The 24229-nt window shown below is 35.2% G+C and overlaps 10 protein-coding genes across 10 annotated transcripts; 6 read left to right on the top strand and 4 right to left on the bottom strand.

Moving 5' to 3' along the window:
* Window positions 1-35: 35 nt before the first annotated feature.
* On the bottom strand, window positions 36-4657 carry Tsp_10785 (voltage-dependent L-type calcium channel subunit beta-2). Its single transcript, XM_003373764.1, has 7 exons — window positions 4126-4657; window positions 3958-4070; window positions 3742-3881; window positions 1379-1491; window positions 1052-1299; window positions 479-679; window positions 36-257 (listed from the first exon to the last, which is right to left on the bottom strand). Exons 1-7 carry the CDS (start codon window positions 4655-4657, stop codon window positions 36-38), a joined length of 1569 nt encoding a protein of 522 aa, XP_003373812.1.
* Window positions 4658-5024: 367 nt separating this feature from the next.
* On the top strand, window positions 5025-5333 carry Tsp_10786 (hypothetical protein). The gene has a single exon (XM_003373763.1). It carries the CDS (start codon window positions 5025-5027, stop codon window positions 5331-5333), a length of 309 nt encoding a protein of 102 aa, XP_003373811.1.
* A 595-nt stretch (window positions 5334-5928) lies between these two features.
* Tsp_10787 (hypothetical protein) lies at window positions 5929-6267 on the top strand. The gene has a single exon (XM_003373762.1). The coding sequence runs from the start codon at window positions 5929-5931 to the stop codon at window positions 6265-6267; it is 339 nt and encodes a 112-aa protein (XP_003373810.1).
* Window positions 6268-7332: 1065 nt separating this feature from the next.
* Window positions 7333-10690, bottom strand: Tsp_10788 (putative PCI domain protein). Its single transcript, XM_003373761.1, has 12 exons — window positions 10626-10690; window positions 10404-10542; window positions 10283-10342; window positions 10055-10183; window positions 9952-9996; window positions 9692-9796; window positions 9268-9405; window positions 8968-9080; window positions 8730-8910; window positions 8590-8667; window positions 8019-8468; window positions 7333-7356 (listed from the first exon to the last, which is right to left on the bottom strand). The coding sequence occupies exons 1-12, from the start codon at window positions 10688-10690 to the stop codon at window positions 7333-7335; spliced, it is 1527 nt and encodes a 508-aa protein (XP_003373809.1).
* A 632-nt stretch (window positions 10691-11322) lies between these two features.
* On the top strand, window positions 11323-12459 carry Tsp_10789 (ribosomal protein L9, N- domain protein). Its single transcript, XM_003373760.1, has 5 exons — window positions 11323-11382; window positions 11578-11725; window positions 11790-11914; window positions 11987-12133; window positions 12202-12459. Exons 1-5 carry the CDS (start codon window positions 11323-11325, stop codon window positions 12457-12459), a joined length of 738 nt encoding a protein of 245 aa, XP_003373808.1.
* A 1506-nt stretch (window positions 12460-13965) lies between these two features.
* Window positions 13966-16979, bottom strand: Tsp_10790 (general transcription factor 3C polypeptide 2). Its single transcript, XM_003373759.1, has 11 exons — window positions 16583-16979; window positions 16479-16532; window positions 16318-16425; window positions 16195-16233; window positions 15895-16129; window positions 15039-15835; window positions 14838-14974; window positions 14531-14773; window positions 14464-14496; window positions 14224-14340; window positions 13966-14160 (listed from the first exon to the last, which is right to left on the bottom strand). The coding sequence occupies exons 1-11, from the start codon at window positions 16977-16979 to the stop codon at window positions 13966-13968; spliced, it is 2355 nt and encodes a 784-aa protein (XP_003373807.1).
* Window positions 16980-17092: 113 nt separating this feature from the next.
* Window positions 17093-17464, top strand: Tsp_10791 (general transcription factor 3C polypeptide 2). The gene has a single exon (XM_003373758.1). It carries the CDS (start codon window positions 17093-17095, stop codon window positions 17462-17464), a length of 372 nt encoding a protein of 123 aa, XP_003373806.1.
* A 1571-nt stretch (window positions 17465-19035) lies between these two features.
* On the bottom strand, window positions 19036-21161 carry Tsp_10792 (general transcription factor 3C polypeptide 2). Its single transcript, XM_003373757.1, has 5 exons — window positions 21152-21161; window positions 19838-19888; window positions 19766-19806; window positions 19172-19364; window positions 19036-19118 (listed from the first exon to the last, which is right to left on the bottom strand). The coding sequence occupies exons 1-5, from the start codon at window positions 21159-21161 to the stop codon at window positions 19036-19038; spliced, it is 378 nt and encodes a 125-aa protein (XP_003373805.1).
* A 589-nt stretch (window positions 21162-21750) lies between these two features.
* Tsp_10793 (general transcription factor 3C polypeptide 2) lies at window positions 21751-22085 on the top strand. The gene is made up of 2 exons (XM_003373756.1): window positions 21751-21900; window positions 21933-22085. Exons 1-2 carry the CDS (start codon window positions 21751-21753, stop codon window positions 22083-22085), a joined length of 303 nt encoding a protein of 100 aa, XP_003373804.1.
* A 139-nt stretch (window positions 22086-22224) lies between these two features.
* Window positions 22225-23692, top strand: Tsp_10794 (general transcription factor 3C polypeptide 2). Its single transcript, XM_003373755.1, is given in 6 exon segments — window positions 22225-22300; window positions 22469-22914; window positions 23013-23127; window positions 23291-23352; window positions 23413-23484; window positions 23495-23692. 6 exon segments carry the CDS (start codon window positions 22225-22227, stop codon window positions 23690-23692), a joined length of 969 nt encoding a protein of 322 aa, XP_003373803.1.
* Window positions 23693-24229: the final 537 nt, after the last annotated feature.

Genomic DNA, 24229 nt, shown 5'->3' with positions numbered 1-24229 from the left:
CTACACGAAAGTAGACTTCTTATTAATGTTCATTTTCATTTTCTCAAAGCACCCTGTATGATTGCAGGAGTCGGAACGTGGGCAATACCCTGACCAGGGACTAGGCTGTTGGGTCGTTGACCGACGTTGGACATGCCGTACAAATCTTGGGAGTCGTTCATTCTGCTCCCAACGCTGGCGTCATCTTCCACATCAGACTGTGACTTTTTCTTCGCAACATCTGCTGCAACCGTATGCGAACGCTGCACCTTGACTTCCTGAAATTACAATCACAACATACACAGCTCACAATTATCAAACCTCCAACAGCATATATGAAGGGAAAAACTGAACGATTCACTTGCACAAAAATCAGTATCAATCAAATTTGTCTATTTGCCCATTCAACAACACCAGTTTAACATTCAATGTTTAACTATTTGTTTGTTCAAAATAGTAGGCAAACAACAATCATCTCAGAGCATCATTTCAAACAAACCTTGCTTTGCAATCCTGGAACTAGTGGCTGCTGTTGAAATAGTGTAAAAACGGGAAATTCGTAACGATCAAAATTTCTTCGAATTCTCGGCGGTGATTTAACCGGTGGATGTGTAGCTCGCCAGTATCCTTCCAAATATTCGGCAATGTGTTCGCATGCGTCATCCAATTGATTTTCGTCTAAAATCAAGTCGAACAGTTCCTAAAATGAAATCAAATTAAATTCAGCAGCAGCCTCTTGATCTGAACTGAACTGAACTAAACTAAAGTTGTAAAAGTAAATTTTTGTAAAATTAATTCTTGAAAATTTGAAAAAAATTAAAAGTAAATGATAAGTAGAAAATTTCAAATGCAAACTTTACGATTTTAAATGCACTTTCAATTTTCTCCCAATTACACCTACCTTAATATTTACAGTATATGATATTCAAGATGAATTAACTCGTTGGTATCGTAAAAAACCAATAATATCAATGGAAGAAATATTACAATTGCAAGATATGGAAATTGATTTACAAAAAAAAGAAAATGAACAGAAATTATTATTTATTTAAATACAAAAAAGACAACATACCTGTGGACATTGGGCCAATTTTTCGGCAGCAACCATTTGCACGCTCATGTTTCGACTTTGTGATTTGCCACGAGATTTGACCAGCCTCTGCAACACTTTGGGTGAGCTGATTTTTATGAACACAAACAACGGTGCCAGAGCAGTTTTGGTCAACTGTGAAGGATGATTGACCGTGTCGCAGTCCAAAACGACCAACTGCATCGAACGAGCCAATTCGAAAATTCTCTCCACCTCACTTTGAACTTCGGCTAAGAATAAAAAGCATTTTGGAATAATTAGAATAAAAAGACCAAAAAATATATATATATACATTAAATATGCCACTACCTAGAGCATTGCTTGATCTGGAATTGGACTTTTCAATCAAAACCCGTTTCGAAGGATGGCTATAGGAACGTTTGGCCAACGATAGATCGACACTGATTCGTGTGATAATTATTCTAAAACCAATCAAACAATATGCAACATGAATTTTGAAATTATAAAGCAAAAAAAGTTGCTTTTTTTCTTCAATATTTTATTTATCATTATTTACTTCAATTATTAGAAAACACTGACAACAGAAAAAGTATTTTCAACAGCTGCTGCTCCGCATGCATTGATAGAAAAGCTTACACGACTCTACTTTGACATCCATTCATCAATCTATCTTTATTTATAATAATAATGATAATAATAGTAATAAAACACAACGTGCTTAAGAAATGTAAAAAAAAGAAAAAAGTTGCAATTGTTGCAAGTGTTTGCTTTCCGTTGGAAATGTTCCCTCATATACGTTTCCGAAATGGAAAATCAGCAAACAAAAAGTATAATATTAAAAACAATAAAGGGCAACAGTAAGAAAAAAAAGTTTCCAATTTATTATTTTTAAAATTTTCAAAATACCACCCTGAAAATCATTTACTATTCAACAGCATACGTGTGAGGTTGAATTTTGAAATTCGATGCACTTGTTGTTGTTGTTGTGGTGTGTGTGTGTGTGTGTGCAGTTGGGCTTTTTGCTCTGAAATTTTGCCAAACACTGGACATACGATGGCAATAAATTAATAATTGGCACCGGGCACAGGCCGTGGTCGCCATTTGCCGTGCTAATTAAAAAGCAACGCCGAAAGCCATCCCATGTATAATTTGGCGAAATAAATTCTTGCCTAATTCTCTACAAATTTTCACTGGGAACAATAAAGCCGAGCAATTGCTTTCTACTCTTCGAGCAAGTTAATTTTTCGACCACTTTGCCGGAGTTATTTGATTTTTCATTTCAAACAACAACACCACACGCATAAGCATAAATATAAATGTGTAAAATACGCGTACGTCAGTGTGCGAATAAAATCAAGTGGTTTTTCAATGATCAGTATAAAAAAAGGGAAGAAAAGAAAATTGAAAGTGAAATAAAGAAGCATTTTGCAGTGGAAAATGATAAGAATGGCAAAGAAATTTTCAAACGGCAAAATTATCCCAATCATACTGTACTTGTGCACAGATTTGTTTGTCTGTTTGTTTGTCATCGTTGTCGTTGATTTGGATAGATTTTTTGAAAAATTGTTCAATCAAATAGAATTTTGCCTAGCTTTATTTTCAAATGTTTAATTTAATGTAAACAAAACAAACATACAAAGTGACGTTGTTGTCTTCTTATTCATTAACTTCATGCTTATTGCTTATTTCTTTTTTGAAATATTTTTTTTCACAACTGAAGACTTGAGAAAATTGAGAAAAGGAAGAAGAAGAAAGAAGAAGAAGATTTATTTTCACATGGAAACGTAAAAGCGACTGCCACGTGTCGAATTTTGATAGCCTTGGTTATTTTATTTATTTCGCCTGCCTGCTTGTTAGATGAAAAAGAAAAAAGCAAATCAATTGTCTCCACAGTTTTCAAACCCGGAATTGAAATTTCTAACAAACACAACATCTTGATCAACTTCCAACCCAAATCCAAAAAAGCAGTATATTACAATCAAGCAAATCTTGATCAGTGTTTGATGAAGCAAATTTCTCCCCTTCCCCCTCCCCCCAGTCAAGCATGTTTAGCCTTTGTGCAACCGAGAGAGAGAAACATTAAACTGAAGAATTGAAAGAATGTACCAATAGCCGTAGCGTCGTCATCTGACGTCACCCAGATTGATGAGAAGCAGTTGACTTTCAAAACAAGAGCAAACAATGTGAAAGAGTTTTAGAGAAAAAAATACCTCTTTTTCTTATTATTCTTTCTTCTTTTTTTTCTTTAATTATACAAACTTTCACTGATTCTCAAACAATTCGCTGCACAACTTTTAATTTTCATTATTAATTGTTGAATAATTTAAATTTATTCATTTGTAGTGAAGGATAATAATAATACTAATTATTATTATTATTATTAATTAAACAGAGAAATTCATTTGTCCAAATAAACCGCTTGAACAACGTCTAGAAATTAACCCAACCTGTGTGAACATTGGAATGAAGAAAGTATGAAAATTTTTTAAAAAAATGAAATAGACGGATAGCAAAATTATGAACTCGTATTATTGAATAGGAATTGTTATATGATAAAATTCAAGCTGATAATTAAATATGAACTGATGAAAAATAGGCCAATATGATAATTTGAAGCAAACATTTGAAATGTAATGAAAAGTCGAACGATGAAAAAACAAATAATTAATTGATACAGCGCATTGAAAAAGTAATTTTAATTTTCGCTTTACCTGCCTTCGAATCGATGCTTCAAAAAATCAAAAATTGCCTTCTGCATCATATCCGTCACTTCGTAACCTTTCAACGAAGGTCCGACGAGAACAACCGGCCGCATTGTGGGAACCACTTCATACGGTTGCACACTGTCTTGCTGAACAGAAATTCGTTACAAAATCAACTCAAAATTCCATTATTATTAATAATCAAAAACGCTTATTTATTAAAACCTTTTTAAATAGTTGTTTCATTTTATCTTTGGATGTGTGACTGGATTTTCCTTTCGAATTGGCCAATTCGCCTTCTTCTGGTGTGCTTGGAAGCACATCGTCAAGTTCAGCACCTGAAAATAGAAAAATAAAAATCATCATCATCATTGTTGAAAAGCAAAATCATACCCGGAGTTGGTGGAGTGGAACCGCGACTATTCGATTGCCATGATTTTGCTTTGTCCAACGTGCCACCGAGACTTGACAGTGAATTGCTCTGCTTGCTGGAAATAGAGAAAACAAAAGATGGAAAATTAAAAGTTGCTGAAAAAGAAAATATTGCAAATTTCAAAATTTCCAATTCCTCCACAATCGTACAATTTAGAGCCCAATCCTTTGGAACTGTGCACACGGAAGTGCTCGAGGCGGGTCGGCGACGGTACGAAGCCAATATCCGCACCTTCTTTGACCAAACGACCAATCCACCAATTGTTACTGTATTTCTGGGTGAGAAAAGAAAAACAATTTTCAAGTAAGACAAAAGTTGTACTGAAAAAATTGCAACAATTTCACTGGATACTTCTTTGATGTGGAGGAAATCTTTCACTGCAAACGACACGGCACATCCGTGCACTGGACAGTCGTCGTCGTTGGCACCGTCGTAAGAGACGTTCGTTCGAACGGCAAAAGCGACCGGCTTGTACTGAAACGAGAAAAACATGGCTGAATTTCAAAATTAACAAACTCATCAATTTATACAGTTGTAGTTATTATTGTTACAGTATCAAAATTTGAATTACTGTAGATTGGCGAGAGGTTTGGTTTTTGAAAAATTGTTGTTTTGACTGAAAAAGTTGCAAATTTGCAAAACCGGTTTTGCCACGTCTCTTCCCTAGTACAGTAGGCAATAATGGGGCTTCAACGTATTTATTTGTGGCTTTATTGTTCATTTTTTTCCAACGTTCAGCTTCATCTAATTATCCCATCCGTCCACAATAGCAGTGGGTTTATCATTTGGATAAAAAACAAAATGACGCTTAATAAAAGTATGCTTTTTTGTTACCAAAAGTGAATATTTTTGATGATCCATGATTTGGAATGAAAAAGCACCGAAATTTGGAAAAGTTGGCAAAAGTGGTATTTCATTGAAAATAGAAGAAGAGGAACCTTTTCTACGTCAGCTGGGCCGGGCAAAACAGCTGCCACCCGTTGAAAATGTGTTTCATCTGACTTGGCAGCAAAACACTTTTATGCGGCTTAATCCTGCTCGGCTAACTTCTCTCTCTATTGCTCTTCGTGCCTCCCTTCACCAGTGGCAGATTTTGCGTGAAAGCTTTACGAAAAATAGTCTCAAAAAAAGTTCCATCCTTAGTAGCAGTATAATTTTGAAAAAATAAAAGAAACTGAAATTGATCAATTGGATAATTTGTCATGTTTGAAATTTTGCATTCAAATTAAGAAAGAATAAAAAACGAATAATAAATCTTCACCGTGATACTTTTTGAAATATTTATCAAAAAATACAAGAAAGTTAATTCTTTTTTTTGAATTGAAGGAAATGACAGTTAAATAATAATAATAATAATGATGATGATGATTATGATGATAACTGTTCAATTAATTGAACAACAATATCCAACTCCAACAGTTGAATAAGTTGTCGTAAATTGAAATTCGATTGTTGTTGTCTGCAGTTTGCAAGTTTAATTTTGTTATTTCGAGAAATTAGCCTATCATTATGATTATAGTTTGCTCACTTTGGCTCTTTCCAGTTGCTGTCTGGCTCGTTCTTCCAAATCCTGCCTGGTAATTTCCCGTTCACGGTCGTCTTCCAACGACAAATCGCTCGAATTGTCAGAATCGTTCGATGTCTGAATGGAAAAATGGTTTTTTTTTTGCTTGGTTGGGTGATTTTAAATTTGCATTTAATACAAGAAATAAAAAAGCGAAATACACACCTGTCGTCTGAGCATATTCATTTGAATTTGTCAAATGTTGTTGTTCTTGACTATCAAGCATTATGGATCAACAACGGAACATTCGAACCTTTGGACGCAGGTAAAATTTGGACAAATTAGCCTGCTCGGTTCTGGATGTGGTAGAGAAGATGAACAGCAATGCTTTGAAAAGAATCCAAATGAAGCATGCAAAATAATTTCAAAATGCAAAGCAGTCGAAGCAGGCAGTGGAAGACAAAGACAAACAGCGGCTGAGCACGTCAAGCGGCTTCTCCGTTCGTGTGTCGACGACGACGACGACGACAAGCGTTCGTGCACTTTCGGCCAAGCTTGCTTTTCATTAAACGACTACTGTCAGTGTTGTTTTTTTTAAACTGAATGAAATATTAAACAGTTTAAAACACCAACAACATGAACAACAAAAACAATGGGCAAGAGAAAAAGAGAAAGAGAAAGAGAGAGATGGACTATCAAATTTGTCGTTTCTCTTCTTCCCATGCTGCCAATTGGGGTGGCATTTTTTTTATTATTAAACAACGCTCACAGAGTCAGCAGAACAATCCCAGTGTTGAAGTGATCGCTCACGGGAACAAAGCAGCCTGTTCGCATTAGCCAAGCGGAAGTGGATGAACAAATGTCGTGTTTACATCGATTTGCAAATAAATATTCAAAACCAGTTTTATACACCGAACCAACACTACAGAGTCCGACTAATGATCGGCAGGTAATTTCAATTTTTCCCATTAATGTGCAGTGGGAAAAATTGAAAACAAAAAAAAACAGACAATAATCGAAACAATAAAAAAAATTTTTTTCTTTTATAAAAATAAACTTTAAGAACAATTATTATTAACTTGTTGCTAGTGGAGAAATTTCAATTTTCTTTTCCAGATTGGAATGATTTTGAAATGAAATAAAATGGAACGCTTGGCCGTCTCGGGTCGACTTTTTCGATCAAACCGACGATCGCAAACTTAATTTCCCTGATGCGAAAATTGATAAAGAATAAATCCTTTTTTTTTAAATTAAAAAATGCGAAATGGAAAATTTTCCAACGATCATTGTTTGCGTGGAAATGGAAAACGCGGGCCCTGATCGATGGTCGTCGTCAGTTCAGCATGTCACAAAATGTTCTCTTTGGTGCGGTTGAATTGCATAATTTATTTAAATTGCTTTATTACAATGTTCATATTTGCGCGTTGCTTGGAAAATTGATTGAATAGGACAACAGAAAATAAAAAACAGTATACGATAAATTGAGATTGAAATGAACTCTATCGAACAAATGAAATAAATATTGCAAATTGTTTTATTTGTTTTACTGGGTAGAATTAAAATGGAAAAAATTATCCCTCTTCAGATGAATGATGTCATTATTAAAAAGATTTTTATTAAAAATAATAATAATAAATCGAATTGAATCGAATCACCAAAGCATTCAAGCGTACAAAATATAAGTTTGCTTGAAAAATTAATCCACAAATCACTTGTTGTTCATGTAAAAAGTTCATTTTCTAACTATCATAAGAAACTGGATAAAAACAAAAATACACAATTTTCAATTAAAATACCAAACTCACCTCCTCCTCCTCCTCCTCAACTTATTCGAAACCGGTTTTTCAATTTCCTGTAGTTTTTACATTACAAGTCAAAGTTATGCAAAATTGATTCAATCACACAATTTGCTACTATTAATAATAATAATTGTATTTACTTTTGATTGGTGCATTAAACAGAGCAAATCATCATACGAGAAATCAATTTTGCATAAAATGCTAATCGAACTCACTTCTTCTCAAATGACAATAAACATGTTCAGAGAGTTTTGAAATGCCCTGTGTACTTCGCACCGTTTCAAAGAAGTTTACTAAACAAACATCAAATGATTAATTAGTTTAAATATGCGCTTTTGTCGATTAATTTCAAAAATTGAAATACTTTCCAAAGCGAAAAATTTCCTTTCAATTTTTTCTTTATTAATTACTACCTATAGTTGTGATGGAATAAATTTTTGTCGTATATCTGGTTTTCTTTTCACGTTGTAATTCTCACTCAGACCAAATCAGAAAATTACCTTTTTTATGAATAAGTAAAAAAAAATTAAAAAAATGGTCGATCGAATACCACTTCCACCTCGGATGTTTTGTCCGGTTCTACTGATTTTTTTTCCATTTCGGATTCGATCGCTTTCAATTCACTTTCGCTCAAACTTTCCGACGTCGTTTCATCGACTTCGACGTACATATCTTCGGTGTTTTCATCCGTATCGTCAAAATCGTCTTCATATTCACTACTCTGACGCTTGAACAAAGTATCAGTGAACCAATCTTCCTCGTCACTGTCCTCTTCTTCACAAAACGAATGCACATTCTTGTACATCATTCGCTCTTTCAAAATCAAATGAGTCACTTTGTTGATCTTCTCCATCACATCTACAGTACCCACGGCCCAATCGTCCAACTCTTCTTGGGATTTCTTTTTCGGCACAAAATTCACCACCCCAGTCGGACGACAAATTTTCGCCAACGGAATTGTACCATTGACAATCAACTTGCACAAGAACTCTTCAGTTTTCTAAACGAAACGAACAAACAAACAAACAAATAAATAAACAGAACGGTTCCTCCAAACAGAGTAATATCAACTTTAAAGCTTTTTTCCTCATCCCACTACTACTACTTCTTCTACTTCTTACCTCAACATTCCAATCAACAAGTTCAGCGATACGATTCAAGTAAATACGCGAATAATATTTGCTGACAATGCGCATATTCTGAAAAATTAAAAACAAATCAACTTGTCAAATCAAATCTAAATACCAAAATTTGAATTTACATGCTCTCCCACGCGACATTGCAACTGTTCCAAATTGGCCAAAATATGCTCCTGCGATTCGACGTACTCTTCTACATAATCTGTCGAAGACACACTCCACGCTTTCAATTTATCGTAAACGCCCAAAATATCCTTCTTCCAAGATATAATTTCTTCCTTGATAAACAACTGCACCAACTCTCTAAAATAATAAAACTATTTATTACGAGCGAAAAAAAGGCGGTAAATACATTCATACTTGTATTTTGGAATTTGGTCAAAATTATCATCCTCCGACATACGACTGATCGTCGACCACTGCTCCGCGCTGTACGGTGCCAGTATAGCATAAACGACGGCATTTTTCAAAAACTACAATTTTAAAAAAAGATTTTGGCATTGAAAAATTGCATACAATTTGTTTAATAATCTAAAAACATGGATAGATAGTTACACGCTGATGTAAAATACTGATAAACGAGAAATAAAAAGTTAATAATAATAATAATAATAATAATAATATAACAATCAAGTACAAGAAAAAAAAAGAAAATCTTACGGTGACAATTTTTGCTTTATCGTGAAATGTCTCAGTTTCACTTAAATTGTAATAATGATTGCTGACACCCACGTAGTTCTTGTTGTACAAATCCAACAAGATCATCAACTTGTAATATTTGAACTTCAAATCTTGATGCTATAAAAACAAGAAACAAAACTACTATCACATCGACTGTTTTGTGAAATTGAGAAGCAAATTGACAAATTTACTTTCGATATGATGTCACTTTTGAAAAATTTTGGAGAAATCTTTTTCGCGATGATCGTCGAGCGCACAAAATCATTTCGCAATATGCACAAGCGCAACTGTTCCAGCAAGAAGAACACTTTCTCCGGTTTTTCCATCGAACCACACGATTCAATATAAAACCAATAAAAATTAGAAAAATAAAAATACATATTTGCTTATTCTTCAAAAGTACCTGCAACTCCAACAGAACTTTCACTGCACCTTCGATGTCGCCATCTTCTTCCTTCATTTGGGATAACATGTGCGTCAAACGGGCACGTTCAACTTCAACGTAAATCTACAATCAATGGAAATAGTTGATCGAAAAATTCTTTTACACACCATTCACTGAATTATTATTATTATTATTATTATTATTATTATTATTACTTTTCCTTCAGTTGTTTTTCGCAAAGTTTCAATCAACTCGAATTTAGCTTTTTTGCACGAAACTGACGGCATCAACTCGACACACGCTTGAACCATTTTGCTGTTCGCCTGAAAATGACAGAAGCTAAATATTCAAATAGTCATTTGAAATATATTTAAAAATTACATATTTCATGAGAGATCGCTTCTTGCTCAAAGCAATGATTTGTTCTTTCAGGATGTCGTACTGTTTCTCGCTGAAACAAACCGAAACAATGTTCACTTGGACAGTCGCGTTCGAGTTCATGTCCGCAGACTGAAATAGAAAGAAATATCTCACACCAAATTATCATATAAATCTAGCGCTGTCAAAATGACAACGACTGAAAAGAGAATTATCATTTTTTCCAATTACCAATCGAGTTCGTCTCTCCATATCACACAACTTTTCCAGCGCGGCGGCAAACATTTCGTCCTTGAAATGAACGTTTAAGAGGGAGAAGAAGAAGAAAAGAATTCATCACAGTTTAACATACTGAAATCAATCGTTCCGCTTCCAATTTAACTTGCTCCACCTCTTTGGACAAGTCGGCCAACATTTTCACCACTCTGCCATCGCCAAATTCGCCCAGAATTTGTTCAGTAGGATTCATCGTCTCTTTGATAATATTACAGCTGAAATTAATATGAATAACAATGGAAATTTTCAATTATAGCAAAGCAACTCGATAAACACTGCGAAAGTAAAATTAACCAACCGCCGATCACCACTAAAAAGGAACCAAAGTGAAACACAGTATGCAAATAAAAAATAAAGGTACATTTTTACAGTTTTCAATATAATCATACTGTACTTTGAATTATTCGAACAATTTGTTGGTATAAATTTAATTTTTACATTAAAACTAGTTTTATTTGTAGAATAATACAATTTTAAATTGTTCATTTGTGTTTGAAACAAATCAAACATGAAAAAATGCTACGTCATCAATTGAATTTTTTACCGTAATAGATTTTGTTGTTTGTTTGATTTCACAAAAATGTAAATGTGAAAAATAGGACACTGACAGATTATTTTATATTTTGAAGTGAATTTTTGTTGTTGTGTTTGTTTTCTGATTGGAAAATTTTGTTCGAACATCAACTTTCGGCTTTTGACTCGACGATGAAAAGAGATGGATGGGTGAAAATGTACTACGTTTTATAAATTGGGATAATTTAAAATTTGCCAAAAGACCTTTTTTCTTGTAGAAATGATTTCAATTTTCAAATTTCTCCACTGCAATGAACGTGATTTCCATCATACGGTAGCAAGTAGCAATTGATGCAAATTCGACGGAAAATGTTTCTTTTTTGTGTGTGTTTTATTTCATTTCTCTTCAATTTTATCTTCAATATTCAGTATTGGTCGTGCAAGTTTGAAAGATAACTTTTTGCTTTTTAGTTTGTTTTAAGATGCACAGTTTGCTTCGACTGTTCGACCGGATGTCGACGAATTTTCGAACATTCGTTCGGGTAACTTTAATTATTATTTGGTTTTTATTTTGTGTTCATCAGAATATGGGCAATTGTTTTTTGTTAATCATTAGTAAATAGTGGTGATTGGGGTGGTTTAAATGATTTTTGTTCTGGTGAAGTGTTTCAGTTGGTTGTTTGCTGGTGGTACTATATTAATCGCTTTTTTTTTCAAAGCGTACGTGGGTACTCCAGCACGCGCATTATTTTCCGGCTACAGTTGCCGGACGTGAGCAGAGATCGCCGGACGAAAAAGAACAATTCCAACATTACGAGGTGATTCAAGAGGATGGAGATGGTTCTCGGCCCGACGTCGCGGTCATTCTCACTCAGGATGTGGAAGGTGTTGTGAAAGAACGGTTGATTGTGGAGTTTCTCTTCTCTTTTTCAACAGTATATCATTTCAGGTTATGGAAAAGCAGGCGAAGTGATCACCGTTTCGTCGGAAATATTGCACAATGAATTGCTTCCGTTGAAGTTGGCAGTTTATCCGACGAAATTCAACCGCCGTTTGTACAACATCACCGACGAGGTGAAAATTGGGATGCACAACTTTTGCACAATTTTCCTAGCCATTTGTTGTTGTTGTTGTTGAATTTTTTAGCAAATGTCCAAGCGGGGTCAGAAGAAGCTGAGCTTTGAACTGCGAACGTCGAAAGAGTTGCACTCGATGGTGGTCATTGTCAACATGAGTTTGGACAACGAGTGGACGCTGGAAAAATGGCATCTTCGAGTATCGATGAGACTTCAAGTTTGTTCTTTTTGCAAAGAGAAATCAAAAAGAAAAAAAAACAGAAAACTTTCATTTTCCGTTTCAAGGGTTTCATGGTTCCGGACGACTGTATAGTTTTGCCGTTGCATCGAATTGTCGGACCGAATTTGGATCTCGAAGCGAAATTGTTTCGTTTCTATGTTGTGGTAGTGTTGAATTTCGCTGATAATTATGCAAATTTTCATTCGAACAACGCAGGTGAACAAGCACATTGTCGTGCCGATGGTCGGTCGAATTCAGCAAGTCAGCAACAAGATGGCCAAAAAGTTGATCATGCCCGGCTTGGATCCGCACGTTGCCAGTGAAGAAGAGTTGAAAGTTTGCGAAATTGTACCCGAACAAATATACAACAGTGAAATTGAATTGTCCTTAACCGACGAAGAAATATTCAAATTCATGCAAAGTAGAATAGAAAATTAAATTAAATTTGTTTTGTTTGTAAATTTCAGTTGATCAACTTGATCGTCAAAACACCGCGCAAGTTTCATCTGCATTTCACAGAAACTTTATTTCAAAACTTTCCATTAGAAACTGTATTGTTTTTTTTCTCTAACTTCTAAATTAATGAATCATCAATTTTTTTTTCTTTTCAATAGAATCGAATAAACGGTTAGTTACTGTAAAGAAGAAGAAGAAAAAAAGAGAGAGAACATAATAAATGAATGTGAATGAAATGGCGTAAAATGCGAATAATAATAGTAATAATAATAATAATAGTGTAATAGTAATATAATGTGTATAATAATAATCAAATGAATAGATGGGAATTGTAAAATGAAATGAAAATTCGAGCGTTCGCTGCATTGGCGCGTGCGTAAACACAAACCAGTCAAGCGTAAACACGGGCAAAATATGCTGCGTCAACCAACAGAGAGAAAAAACATCAAAGACAAGTAAGGTGAATTTGTGCGAAACATGTTGAAAGTTGGAGGAGGACGAAGAATAAGAAGAGAAAAAAAATTTTTTTTTTGAAACTACATACACAGCTTTGCCAATTAGTAACAACATAATAATGACAATAAATAAATAAATAATGATAATAATAATGATGATGATGATGGTGTAATTGTTGTGATTTGCGTCTTTAACGCAAGCTAAAAAGATAAGCAAAACAGTATCTCCACACTGTGGACCGAATGGAAAGACAAGATGTACCGTAACAAAGGGAAAAAAAGAATAAGAATCATCATCAGAAAATATTGATAGTCAAGCAACAACAACTATTGACGACACTGGTGATGATTTTGGAATCATCGATCGGTGCATCAGTAATATATTGTCGCCACAATTTGCCTGCGTAAAGCATGGGAGAGAAAAGTAAAAAATTGAAAGAAAAAAGTGAGAAGGAAATTTGAGAAAAAAAAACTGGAAAAACATTCCTTTCTGATGCAATAAACATTTCAAATCAATGGATCATCCCATACAGCACAGCACAGCACAACACACAAGACAACACGGCCACAGAGTTCCACTGCCGTTTGCCCAGTATTCCCCCAGAAGAGTAGAAAGAAAAATATCTGGGACCCCATAAGAACACGGTGAAAGCGTTAAAACGGATGGATAGAAAGACTTTTTGTAAAATGAAAAAAAAACAATAAATGAATAAAGAAAGGTTAAGTTGTTGTTGTTGTTGTTCAGTAGTTTTCCATAAAAATCACATTTCAACTGTTGTAGTAAATAATAATAAGAAGAAGAAGAATAAAAAGAAGAAGAAAAATACTAGAAAATGATTGAAACGATTGATGATGATGATGCCGCTTTTGATGATGATTCATCGTTGTTCATCAAATTTGCATCAAAAGTTGTTCAATTCAAAGACGACGACTGCGTGTTTCAGCATTGGGATAGTCGAAAAAGTTGTTCGAATTCATGTATGCCATGGCGGTGTTCAACATTTCGGAATAAATTTGATCCGCGTGGAAAACTTCGGCCGCCGATAAAGTACTTTTACGAGTGTTGCGCATCAACGGCTTGTGTTCTCTCATGATATCCAACGCATGTTGATTCTGAAGTGAAAAATTAAAAAAATGAAATTTGTATTAAAAAAAAAATTTTTTTTTCTACTCTACCTGCCAACATTGACGGCAAAAATAGCGGAAACACATCAATTCACGACAAAAGTACAGGCCTGGATTGTAAGTACAAATCGAACACAACGCGTCTTCCAAGTAGGGATCGATTTGAACCTGGAAATTTATTAGTATTCGTTTTTTTTCAATTTTTCAACAATTGTTCTATATGTAGTACTTTTTTCGCAAATTTTCTAGTTTTAATTTCCACAAATGCCGCCGACACTGCTTTGAAATAACTGTGATCATTGTCGAAACATACGCGTCCAGAACCTGAAAAATTTTATTTTATTCAAATCGTACGTACGTAGACATTTTGCATTTTTCCACCACATCCCGCGCACATACCAATCGGATATTTGTATTTGTCAGTATCGATTCCAGCGTAAACGACACCGTCGAACAGGTCGTTCATGACGGTGGCCAAAATTTCCGCCGTCACCATGCCGTGCAAAGCGCCCACAAAAATAGTCTTCTGCGGATCGAGCCTCTCGCCGCCGGCCGTTTTCACATAATTGCTATCTTGAATAACCCAGGGAATAATTTGAACCTGAAAATAAGAATGGATATAAATTTTCTTTTCTTTCACTTCCAATGTGAAAAAAAAATTTCACCTGACGCACTTCACGAGCGTGCATGCGTCGAGAATTCAACTTGAAATACCATTCGCCATCACGACTGTAGTCACGCATGCAATTTTGCAGCAAAAAATGGACCGAACTTTCTTGTTCAAAAATCATGTAAACGTATCCTTTGAATAGAGAAAGAGAAAAAAATTTGAATAAATTTAAATATTCCAACAAACAGTGTATTACCTTTGCCGCGATTCGACGTGACCGGCTTCATCGCTGATCTGGCGTAACGAGCTTCACGGCCGGGCCATTCGACCCGGACCGAACCGAATTGTCGAAATGCGCAAATCAAACTCTGCTCAGTAATATCCCACGGCACACCGCCGACGAACACTTTGCACGAATATGACGGATTGGTGTAAACTTTGGGCGGCACTTCGCCGTTCCAAGTGCAAGAAGCTTCGTACAACGCGGCCGCGTTTCTGTATATACGGGCCGCATTGTCGACGTTGTTGGTGTCGACGAGACGGAAAAAGCGGCTGTCCATTTTGGCCCTGTTCCGGTAGACGTCGGCGTTGAACGTTGTCTGAAAATTGCCATTTCGATACTGGCAATGATGGTTGGTGCCACCGATTGGATGTTGCTGTTGATGTTGATAATGATGATAATGCTGCTGCTGCTGCTGCTGCTGCTGCTGATTAGGATTATGATGATAACCAATTCCGGTCGTCTCGGCTGGATTGACGACGGTCTTGTTGCCGAAAAGCAATTGGCCGACGTTCTGTTGATCACGGTATGGAACTACTGGATTTTTCAAGTTGAAATTTTTGACAAAATCGTCGAGATTTTGAAATGACAAAAATGACGAGTCAGTCGACAGTGGAGTCGCTTCGGAATCGGACAGAGAACTGCTCTGCGAGGCGCTCGACCAGGATCCAGAATCCGCCTTGCCCGAACGACGCTTTTGACGTGGTGTCGACGCTATTGGAATAATCAATGGGCTGTGAATTTGACGAACAAAACCATGACAAGCGTCAAAACTGAAAACATTTTTTTTTTGTAAAATTATTAATAAATTTCAAAAAAAAATCTGCTCTACTTGTTGTTGTTGTTAGTATTAGTGGTAGTGGTAGTGGTAGTAGTAGTGGCGTTGTTGTTGTTGTTGTTGTTGTTGACAATAGCAGTTGTTGTATAAGGAGCAGCAGCAGCAGTAGTAGTAGTAGTGTTGTTGTTGTTGCTTTTGGAAGAGCCGAGCGGTTTTCTGGTCGGTGTACGAATAATTGAATTTGCCGACATTCGTCCAACAGCTTTGTTGATTTGTTCATTGGAAGAAACTTTGAAGAAAAAAAAATTGAAATTAATTAATTAATTAAAATTCCAAATATTGATTCATTCTCACTCGACATGCTTTTCATCAGTCGTTGTGTTGGATTTTCTTCTGCAAAAGTAAATTGTAAAAAAAAAGAGAAAAAATAAACAAACGACGAAGAAGAAAGTGCGTGTGAAAAAAAATTTTGCATACCGCCTTGAAGTGGAGAAAGATTGCCGCCGACGTAAAGCTGCGACGACGCCAAATTATCGTAGCGAGAATTCGGCGCGGTTTCTGTCGGTTGCGAAACTTGAACGCCGACTGGAAAAACAAAATTATACACGGACAATTTCAAACGAAGAAAATTTGCATACCCGAATTTGCAGGTAAAACGATGGAATACGATGGTAGACTGCAATTTCGATGGTCTACAAAAGATGAAATTGATTCATTTTTTGATTGAAAAAAATATATTTACTCTGTTGAACGAGACCACTTTGAGAATCTCGGTAACGATGGAGCAAGTTGGATAGAAATTGGGCGGTGGCTTGATTGTTGTCCGCGGTGGTTTCGAAAGTCCCAACATCGCAAGTGCTGCTGGCGGTCGTGTTGGCCGAATCGACACCGTTGCTGGCTGTCGACAAGCGACTGAACCGTTCGACCAACGAGTCGGTCATGAAATTGTCGCCACCACTGACCGACCCTTGCGACTCGCCCATGTAAAAGTCGTCCAAATTTATCCCAATGACGCTGTTGTTGGTACTGTTCAGCAGATTTGTACTTTCGAGCGACAAGCCGAAATCCAAACCATGCAAACTGTTCAATTCACGGTCGTTTGTCAAATCATTTTCGAGCAAATCTCCAAAACCGGCCATTTTCTTCTGAATCTGAAAAATGTAGGCAAAAAAAGAAACACAATTTAATAATTCACACAAAATACAAATAATAAATTGAAATATTTTCAGAAGAAAAAAAAGAGCATTATCGAATGGAGCATGGTCACGACAAGCATTCGGCAGTAGAAGCGTCAAGCATACCAGAAGAGAATAGTAGCTTGGGAATTGGGGGTGGAGGAAAAATTGTTTGGAAATTAGAAAAAGGTTTAAAATGGATGGGGATGATGAGGAAAAGCAGAAAAAGGAACGAGTCGGAACCGCTAGTCGGACCGGGCTTTGCTGTGAGAAATGAACAAGTCGCGTCTCAAGTTGGGCAGAGAAACAAGACAACGGGGTTAGTTAGCTTGTACGACGCGCGCGAGCGCACCGAATACAACGCCGGCAAACGCCGCACAACTAGCCGGCGGCAAATCGTAAAATCCAACGACGTGATTGGTGAATTGTGGAGAAAAAAATTTGCCTAATTCACCGCCTACCGTCCCCCGACAGCAACCGTCGGCTCATCTTTTCCACTTCGACGAAAAGCTACGAAACGATAACAGAACGAAAATGCAACTGTTGCCGTCGATGATTGGCTGTTTTCGAACAACGAAGTGATGCAATGCATAAATATGCAAATTATGCTTGGAGAAGAAGAAGAAGAAATCAAACTGCTTGAAATGATGAAAGAAACCAATGGAAAACGAAGCGAAAAATAAAATCATGAAATTGCCCAACGATCAAATTGTCACACAAATTACAATACAATAAGACAAGCTCATCTAGACAATAAAATGGGAAAATAGCTTTTCTTTCTACACCAACAAATATTCAAATATACTGTTAGCATAGTATTACGTTACATATATATATATATATGAGGATAGGGGTTCTTCAATTATGATAAAGAAAAACGAATTGAATGCTTCTTTGCTTTTTCTACATTTCAACTTATGGTTAATTCCATTATTTTTCAAGTGGTACAATATTACAGATGAAAAAAATTAAACTGAAACGTAAATTTCAATCAAACAGGCAAATTGATATATTTTTAAAATATATTGAAAAAAAAATCTATCCAATATTTTCACATTAGAATCGTTGGGATTTTTTTTTGTAAGGGGGGATATAAAACGCTAACATGCACGCAGGGAACGGTGTAGTATGGAAAGTGAATTTGGTGGATTTTATTTGCCAAAAATCGCGGAAATGAAAAGATATGAACGCGGTGTTTGATCAACAATTGCTTACGAGCCCCGAGTGAAGAAATTATTACACAACATGCACAGACGGCAATTATCACATTCAGAGCAGCTTATTTGATTTTTGATTAGTCATCTTTGTTGAAGAGGTCATCCAAATTATACGATCACTTTTATTCAAATAAACTACTAAAATCATCACTTCATACATTGACGACCGAATTGGGCAATTTCGAATTCAATATAATACAACTCTGCAGAAATATATATATATATATATGTTCAAAAGATTGGAATTTTTCTTCTACAAGAAATAAAAACAATTTTGGAAAAGCAAAATAATTTAAGAAGAATATAAACGTTAGTCACATTGTCAAAGATAACAGAATTGTATTTTCTGTTATCTACAAAAGTGTTCACATAAAATCAAATCTATCATCAAAGAGGAGAGATAATGATCTGCTCATTGCATTTTCATCATTTCGTGCATCAAATCATTGCTTTAATCAAAACAATTTGTCAGCATATTGCACCAAAATTTTCAAACAACAACAAAAAGCACATGATCTCATGTACAAGAGGATTTACATTCCACAGTTTGCAAAAATTGCACGTATACTAAAACAACAAGATGAGTAAGAAGAAGATGTGCATCAGCTTTGTTTGTGCTTAATCGATGAAATTGAACAACAGAACAGATTGTTTAGCAGGCGGTGATCAGAAATGGTCGAAAAATGAAAAAAAAATTAAAATTTCAATTGAAATATGCCCATAACAGATATGGATTATCAATTCATACTTCCCAGCGTTGCGACAATGCCCTGCGTTGATACTATTATACAATTATTGCATTGTTAATGTTCAATTTTGTTTGTTTTGGAGGGAGGGGGCAAGTGGAGAACGTCATGATAACAATGAGGAAAATGTACCATGTCTACTGAAAAGCATGGCCAAAGATATATATATGCAAAACAGAACTTACATATATACCGTTTGCCACTGCTGTTAACGAGGAAATTGTTCGAGGCAATGTGCTCGTTGCTGTTGCTATTTTGCATATACACAAATCACATTGCAGCTGTATTATTTGTACAACAACTGCAACAATGTGTTGTAAATTCATTTTTGGACACATTTGGCCGACAATTTCATTTTCAAAAACAAATGCTAATCGAGATTGATGCTTTGAATTTTTCTTTTTTTATGGAAATTCAATGCAATAATCAGCGCTGTAAAATACGTCAGATGAATTTCAGAAAATAAAACGACTGACATGTAATAATAATAATAATAATAATAATAATAATAATAATAATAATAATTCACAAATTCCGAGAACAAACGCCGCATCAACAAAAGTCTGCCCTTTGTTTGTTCGCTGTGCGCAGTGGAAAAAACACTTGCTCAAGCACATTGTGCGTGCATGCCAAAATGCAATGTACATTAAAGCACATTAATTAATTACAAGCTGAACATTCTGATAAAACTTCAAAAATAAAACAAACAAAACAACATCATCTATCTTCACCACCGTAGATATGTTTTTTTAATAATCTTAAAAATAATACATGAAAAGAAAATCACCATTATTTTACACCACACTCGTCTTGTATGAAAACGACCAACTGCAATTTTTGAAAAATTTCAATTAATTACGCTTATCATGAACAACAACAACAAAACATATATTAATATCATTTTCATTGACTATTAAAGAAAATAAATTAAATTATTGCCACAGAATATTGACATCACTAAAAAGCAAACATCGCGTAATTGTTTTTTGATACATTTCATAATAATCATTATTGCGTTATTATTCAAAATTATTAAACATATATTTCTTTCTCTTTTACGTCACCAGATGTGAAAAAGAAAAAAATTTTTCCCATGCTGACGGTTATTTTATTTTGTTACTTCACAGCGAGACATTGAATATAAATATATTTACACGTATATAAATATGGCACACTAATAGTTGAAAAATCAACAAAAAAAACAAATCTTCTCAAAATTGCAATGAAATTGAACACTTTCTTATTATAATGTTAGCATTGAAATTTGTTGACAACACTTTTCCAATTTTGTGCAACTTATTCCATTTTCACACTTTGCATTTTTATATTCAAATCAATGAATCATATTCGAAAATGTAAAAAAAACCTGCATTAAATGTGTAAAAAAATTTTCTATATAAAATAAACATTTCTGTGAAAATTATTTTAATTTTTATCTATTTTTTTCATTTTAAATGCTCAAAATATTATTACAATTGAAGTATAATTACACAAACGTCAGGAAAAGTGGTAGCTACAATGTACAACTTTTCTGCCAGTGACTGGGGAAAAAAATTTCCACCATCCATGCTGCTGGATAATCTTTACCATCACTTTATTATCATCAGAATTTAATTCACCCAATATCTTGTTGGTAGAAAATTATTTAAATTCACTATTACGTGTAGTGAAAAGAGAATTTTCTTTTAAAAATACCCTTTTGCTCCAATTCAATACAATTGAATGATCATATTATATTTTTACTGTAATAAAACTTTGTAATAAAATCTCAGAGCGTGAAATATGATAAAGCCGACGCTTATTTAAACAAAAATTAGAAATCCTAGCGCCCTTTTTTGGCTGTAATGAAAAATTCAATGTTTAATCGTAATAAATAATAATATTTTATTATAAATTCAAAAAACTGTATAATAAAAAAATTTTATAAATTAATTACAATTTCAATTAACTTTCAAAAATAAAATTCAATTCCACCTGAATTAAAACTACAGTATGCCTTACGTTGCAATAAACACTCCATATGTGTTATAAAATAAAATAAATGTTTAATTTTTTAATATTTCGTATAAAATTAAATTATTATATGCAAAAAGATTTTTTTTACAAAATTACAATTTAAACAGAATATGATATGGATGTTCCTGAAAATCATTACTTTCCCTTGCTTTCTAACTGGTAGCCATTATAAAAGTTGCGAATAGTCGTGCTAGGCGTTGAGCGTGTTTCCCCTCAGTCGGTAGTTTAGTTTCTTCGACGAAGTTTTCAGCAGTCTTAGTATATTAATGTTCGCTATTTCACTTTGACAGGTAAGAGCGGTTGTTGTCAGTATTTCCTTGTTCATTTATCGTTTCTGTTTAAAAAATGTACATCTTCATTCTCGCTTCTCATTGTTAAATATTTCCTTTTAATAATCTTATTATTTTGAAGGAATGCGAATTTTTTTGGGAAAATTTTACCTGGTATTTTTCTGACAAACGTAAATAGTTTTTATATGTTCTAAAAATGTGATATTTATTTTTCACCATCCTCTAATATTAACTTTTTTCGATCGGTAATGACTTGAATATTATTTAAAAAATTTCATGTAATAATAATTTTTGAACTAGAAGATATTTCTGTAAAAATTTCCAACGAATTATAGGTGATTTGTTACGAAGATTGTGCGTGTGTGTGTGTGTATGGATGTCGAGTGAATGATTGGGAAAGAAGCGGAACATAATTTTTGACATTGGTACAACTGAAGGGCGGCACATTTCAATTGTTGATTATCTGATGAATTGGTACATTTTGATCCACCGAAGTTATTTATGCCTAGAGGCGTTTTCTCAGCTAGATAGATTGTATGTCAACGGGTCTGTTGATATCCACGTTTTTACCGACCGACGTTGTTATTTACAAACATGGCCAATGAATATGATTTTGGTATTTTCAACAAGTGAGATTGGCTTTTTCAGCCCAAAATACAGCCTTGTTTTGCTGTCAGATTTGTGTTTGCTGTTGAACACGGTGTACTGTTGTTGTTTGGTGACGAAATGTCAACAGGCTACATGGCTGACCTAAGCCAGTATGTTACTGTACTGTCGCGGCCTCGTTCGTTCATTGCCTGAACCAACAGAAATTTCGTCTTCAGCCATAGTTTATTCACCAGTCGGGAAGAAATGCTTTTCTTTATTCAACGCGCTTGAGCTAACCTAACCAGCTGGTGACGTGGTTTTCCCATTTCAAACAGCCACCTACCTACCTACAATGGCTGTTGTCTTCTTTACTGTTCTGCTTATTCCACGTTGTCATTCGAAACAGCGTCGCCTTTCACAGCTTGTCGGTCGCTTTTCCCATTATTAGCATTTTCGCGTTAGATTCTTCCTATTCACCGTCGATATTTTTCTTCAGCTTTGAAAAAAAAATCGAACTTGTTCACAAATCACGAAACAAAATTCTTCGCATTCTTTAAATTCTTCTTCATTTGAATATTCTTCTCTTTTTGTTATAGTTTTCGATTTCGTCTTCTCTGTTGGTTGGCTAATGAATCCGGACATAAGCATGATGTATTCATCGCCCAGTTTAAACATGGTATCTACGGACTCGCTAACTCTGAATGGTAGCCCGATGCTCGGCAATACGATGGACTCGTTACACGTGGTCACTTCATGCCTCGGACCGGTTGCCCAGTCGGCACCCGCGTTTCCTGTTGCTCCAGGTGCTGAGCATTCGGCGCAGAAGCAACAACAACAACAGCAACAACAACAACAACAACATCATCAACAACAACAAAATCAACAACCATTTATCGGATCTGGCACGGTAGAACAAAATCGCAAGATCGTTATGGATTACGAGGCTGATTTTCCCAAATTGGCAACATCGACTAATGCACCAGGTACTACTCTGTCCGCATTGGCTACTACACCGGCCATTCGCAGTACAACTGTAACGCAGGTGAACTTTTCATTTTGATTATTTGAAAAACTATGTATATATATATGATCGTAATTATTATCATTTTGTTTTTTTTCTTTCATTAAACCCCAATACAGATTTTCCAATTGCCATACGAAGAAAGAAAATTTCGTGTGAAGCAAGACAATCAGTACGGTTCAAACGAGCGAAATTCGGAACAAATCGAATGCAACGATATTATGCAGAAAACAGGTAGCATATTTGAAATGGGCAATTATTATTTCTTTTCTCGTTTTTGTTTCAAATTATCCACCATTACTTCTTTGTACGCATTGAATAATGTTTGATCAGAAGCGACAAACAAAGGTGGAAGTGGCGCGATCGAAATTTACCAAATTTCAATATTTCACCATAGATGCTTCCGCATCGGACAAACTAGTTTTTCATTTCCTCTTGTTGCGTCGTGAAATTTCGCTAGTAACACGGACGGCAAACATTGTAGCATGTTAGTGATTCTTTTTCCTTGTGCTCATTTAGCCAACCCACGACGACCTTGTTCCACGTGCAACCGGTGCTTTTGATACTGTAAAGGCTTTTCTGATGGTCAAGGTCAATTGAGGTGACGACTGTCTGCGAATGCACGGCAAAAGGTATTTTTCCTTGTGAAACACGTTATTTGATCAGTGACGTGTTCCACAACTATCATCAGTTGGGCAAACAACACCGCTGGAAGGAATACTGTACAAGTGCTAGTGATCGTAAAGCGCACATACGTGGCATACTATGTGGAATTTTCAAAACGAGGAAATTGAAATAGAGTTCCCAATATGTGATAATATTTAATGCCACACACACACAGTTTGTTTCAATTTCAATTTATGATCCACACGCGCAAGTAATATTTGCAAATATTTGCTCTTCCCAGTTAGGACTGGCACATCCTAGTGACGTTTTATTTGTGAAAATGGCTGCATTTATGCTGCGTTGAGATAGTGAACACTGTCGACTGTTCTTGTTTGATTAGTGCGCATGGTGAATAATAATTTCCATCAACCTGACAGACAGTGGAAGTGTGATTTGAAAAGCACCAGTATGTGAAAAGAAAACTGAAAAAGCACTACACTATCCCATTATGCAAAGCAGTAGTGTATTACGTTCCTCTGTAGAATGAATAGTCTTTAATATTGAGCGTTAGTGACGATACGATAAGAGAAGAAAAGTCAACCAGTGGACCATGGTAAAAGTTTTCCAAGTTTGCGAGTGGAGTACTGCTAATTGCATGATCATCATACTGTATTTTTCCGCGTATGTGTTGTTTATGGAAAAAGAGAAATTGCATTTCAGTCGAGGTGAA

The sequence above is a fragment of the Trichinella spiralis genome (assembly GCF_000181795.1).
Source record: "Trichinella spiralis strain ISS 195 chromosome Unknown Scfld6, whole genome shotgun sequence".
NCBI classification, from domain to species: domain Eukaryota; kingdom Metazoa; phylum Nematoda; class Enoplea; order Trichinellida; family Trichinellidae; genus Trichinella; species Trichinella spiralis.
Note: the sequence above shows the minus strand (reverse complement) of the source record. Positions and strands in the feature narration are given on the sequence as shown.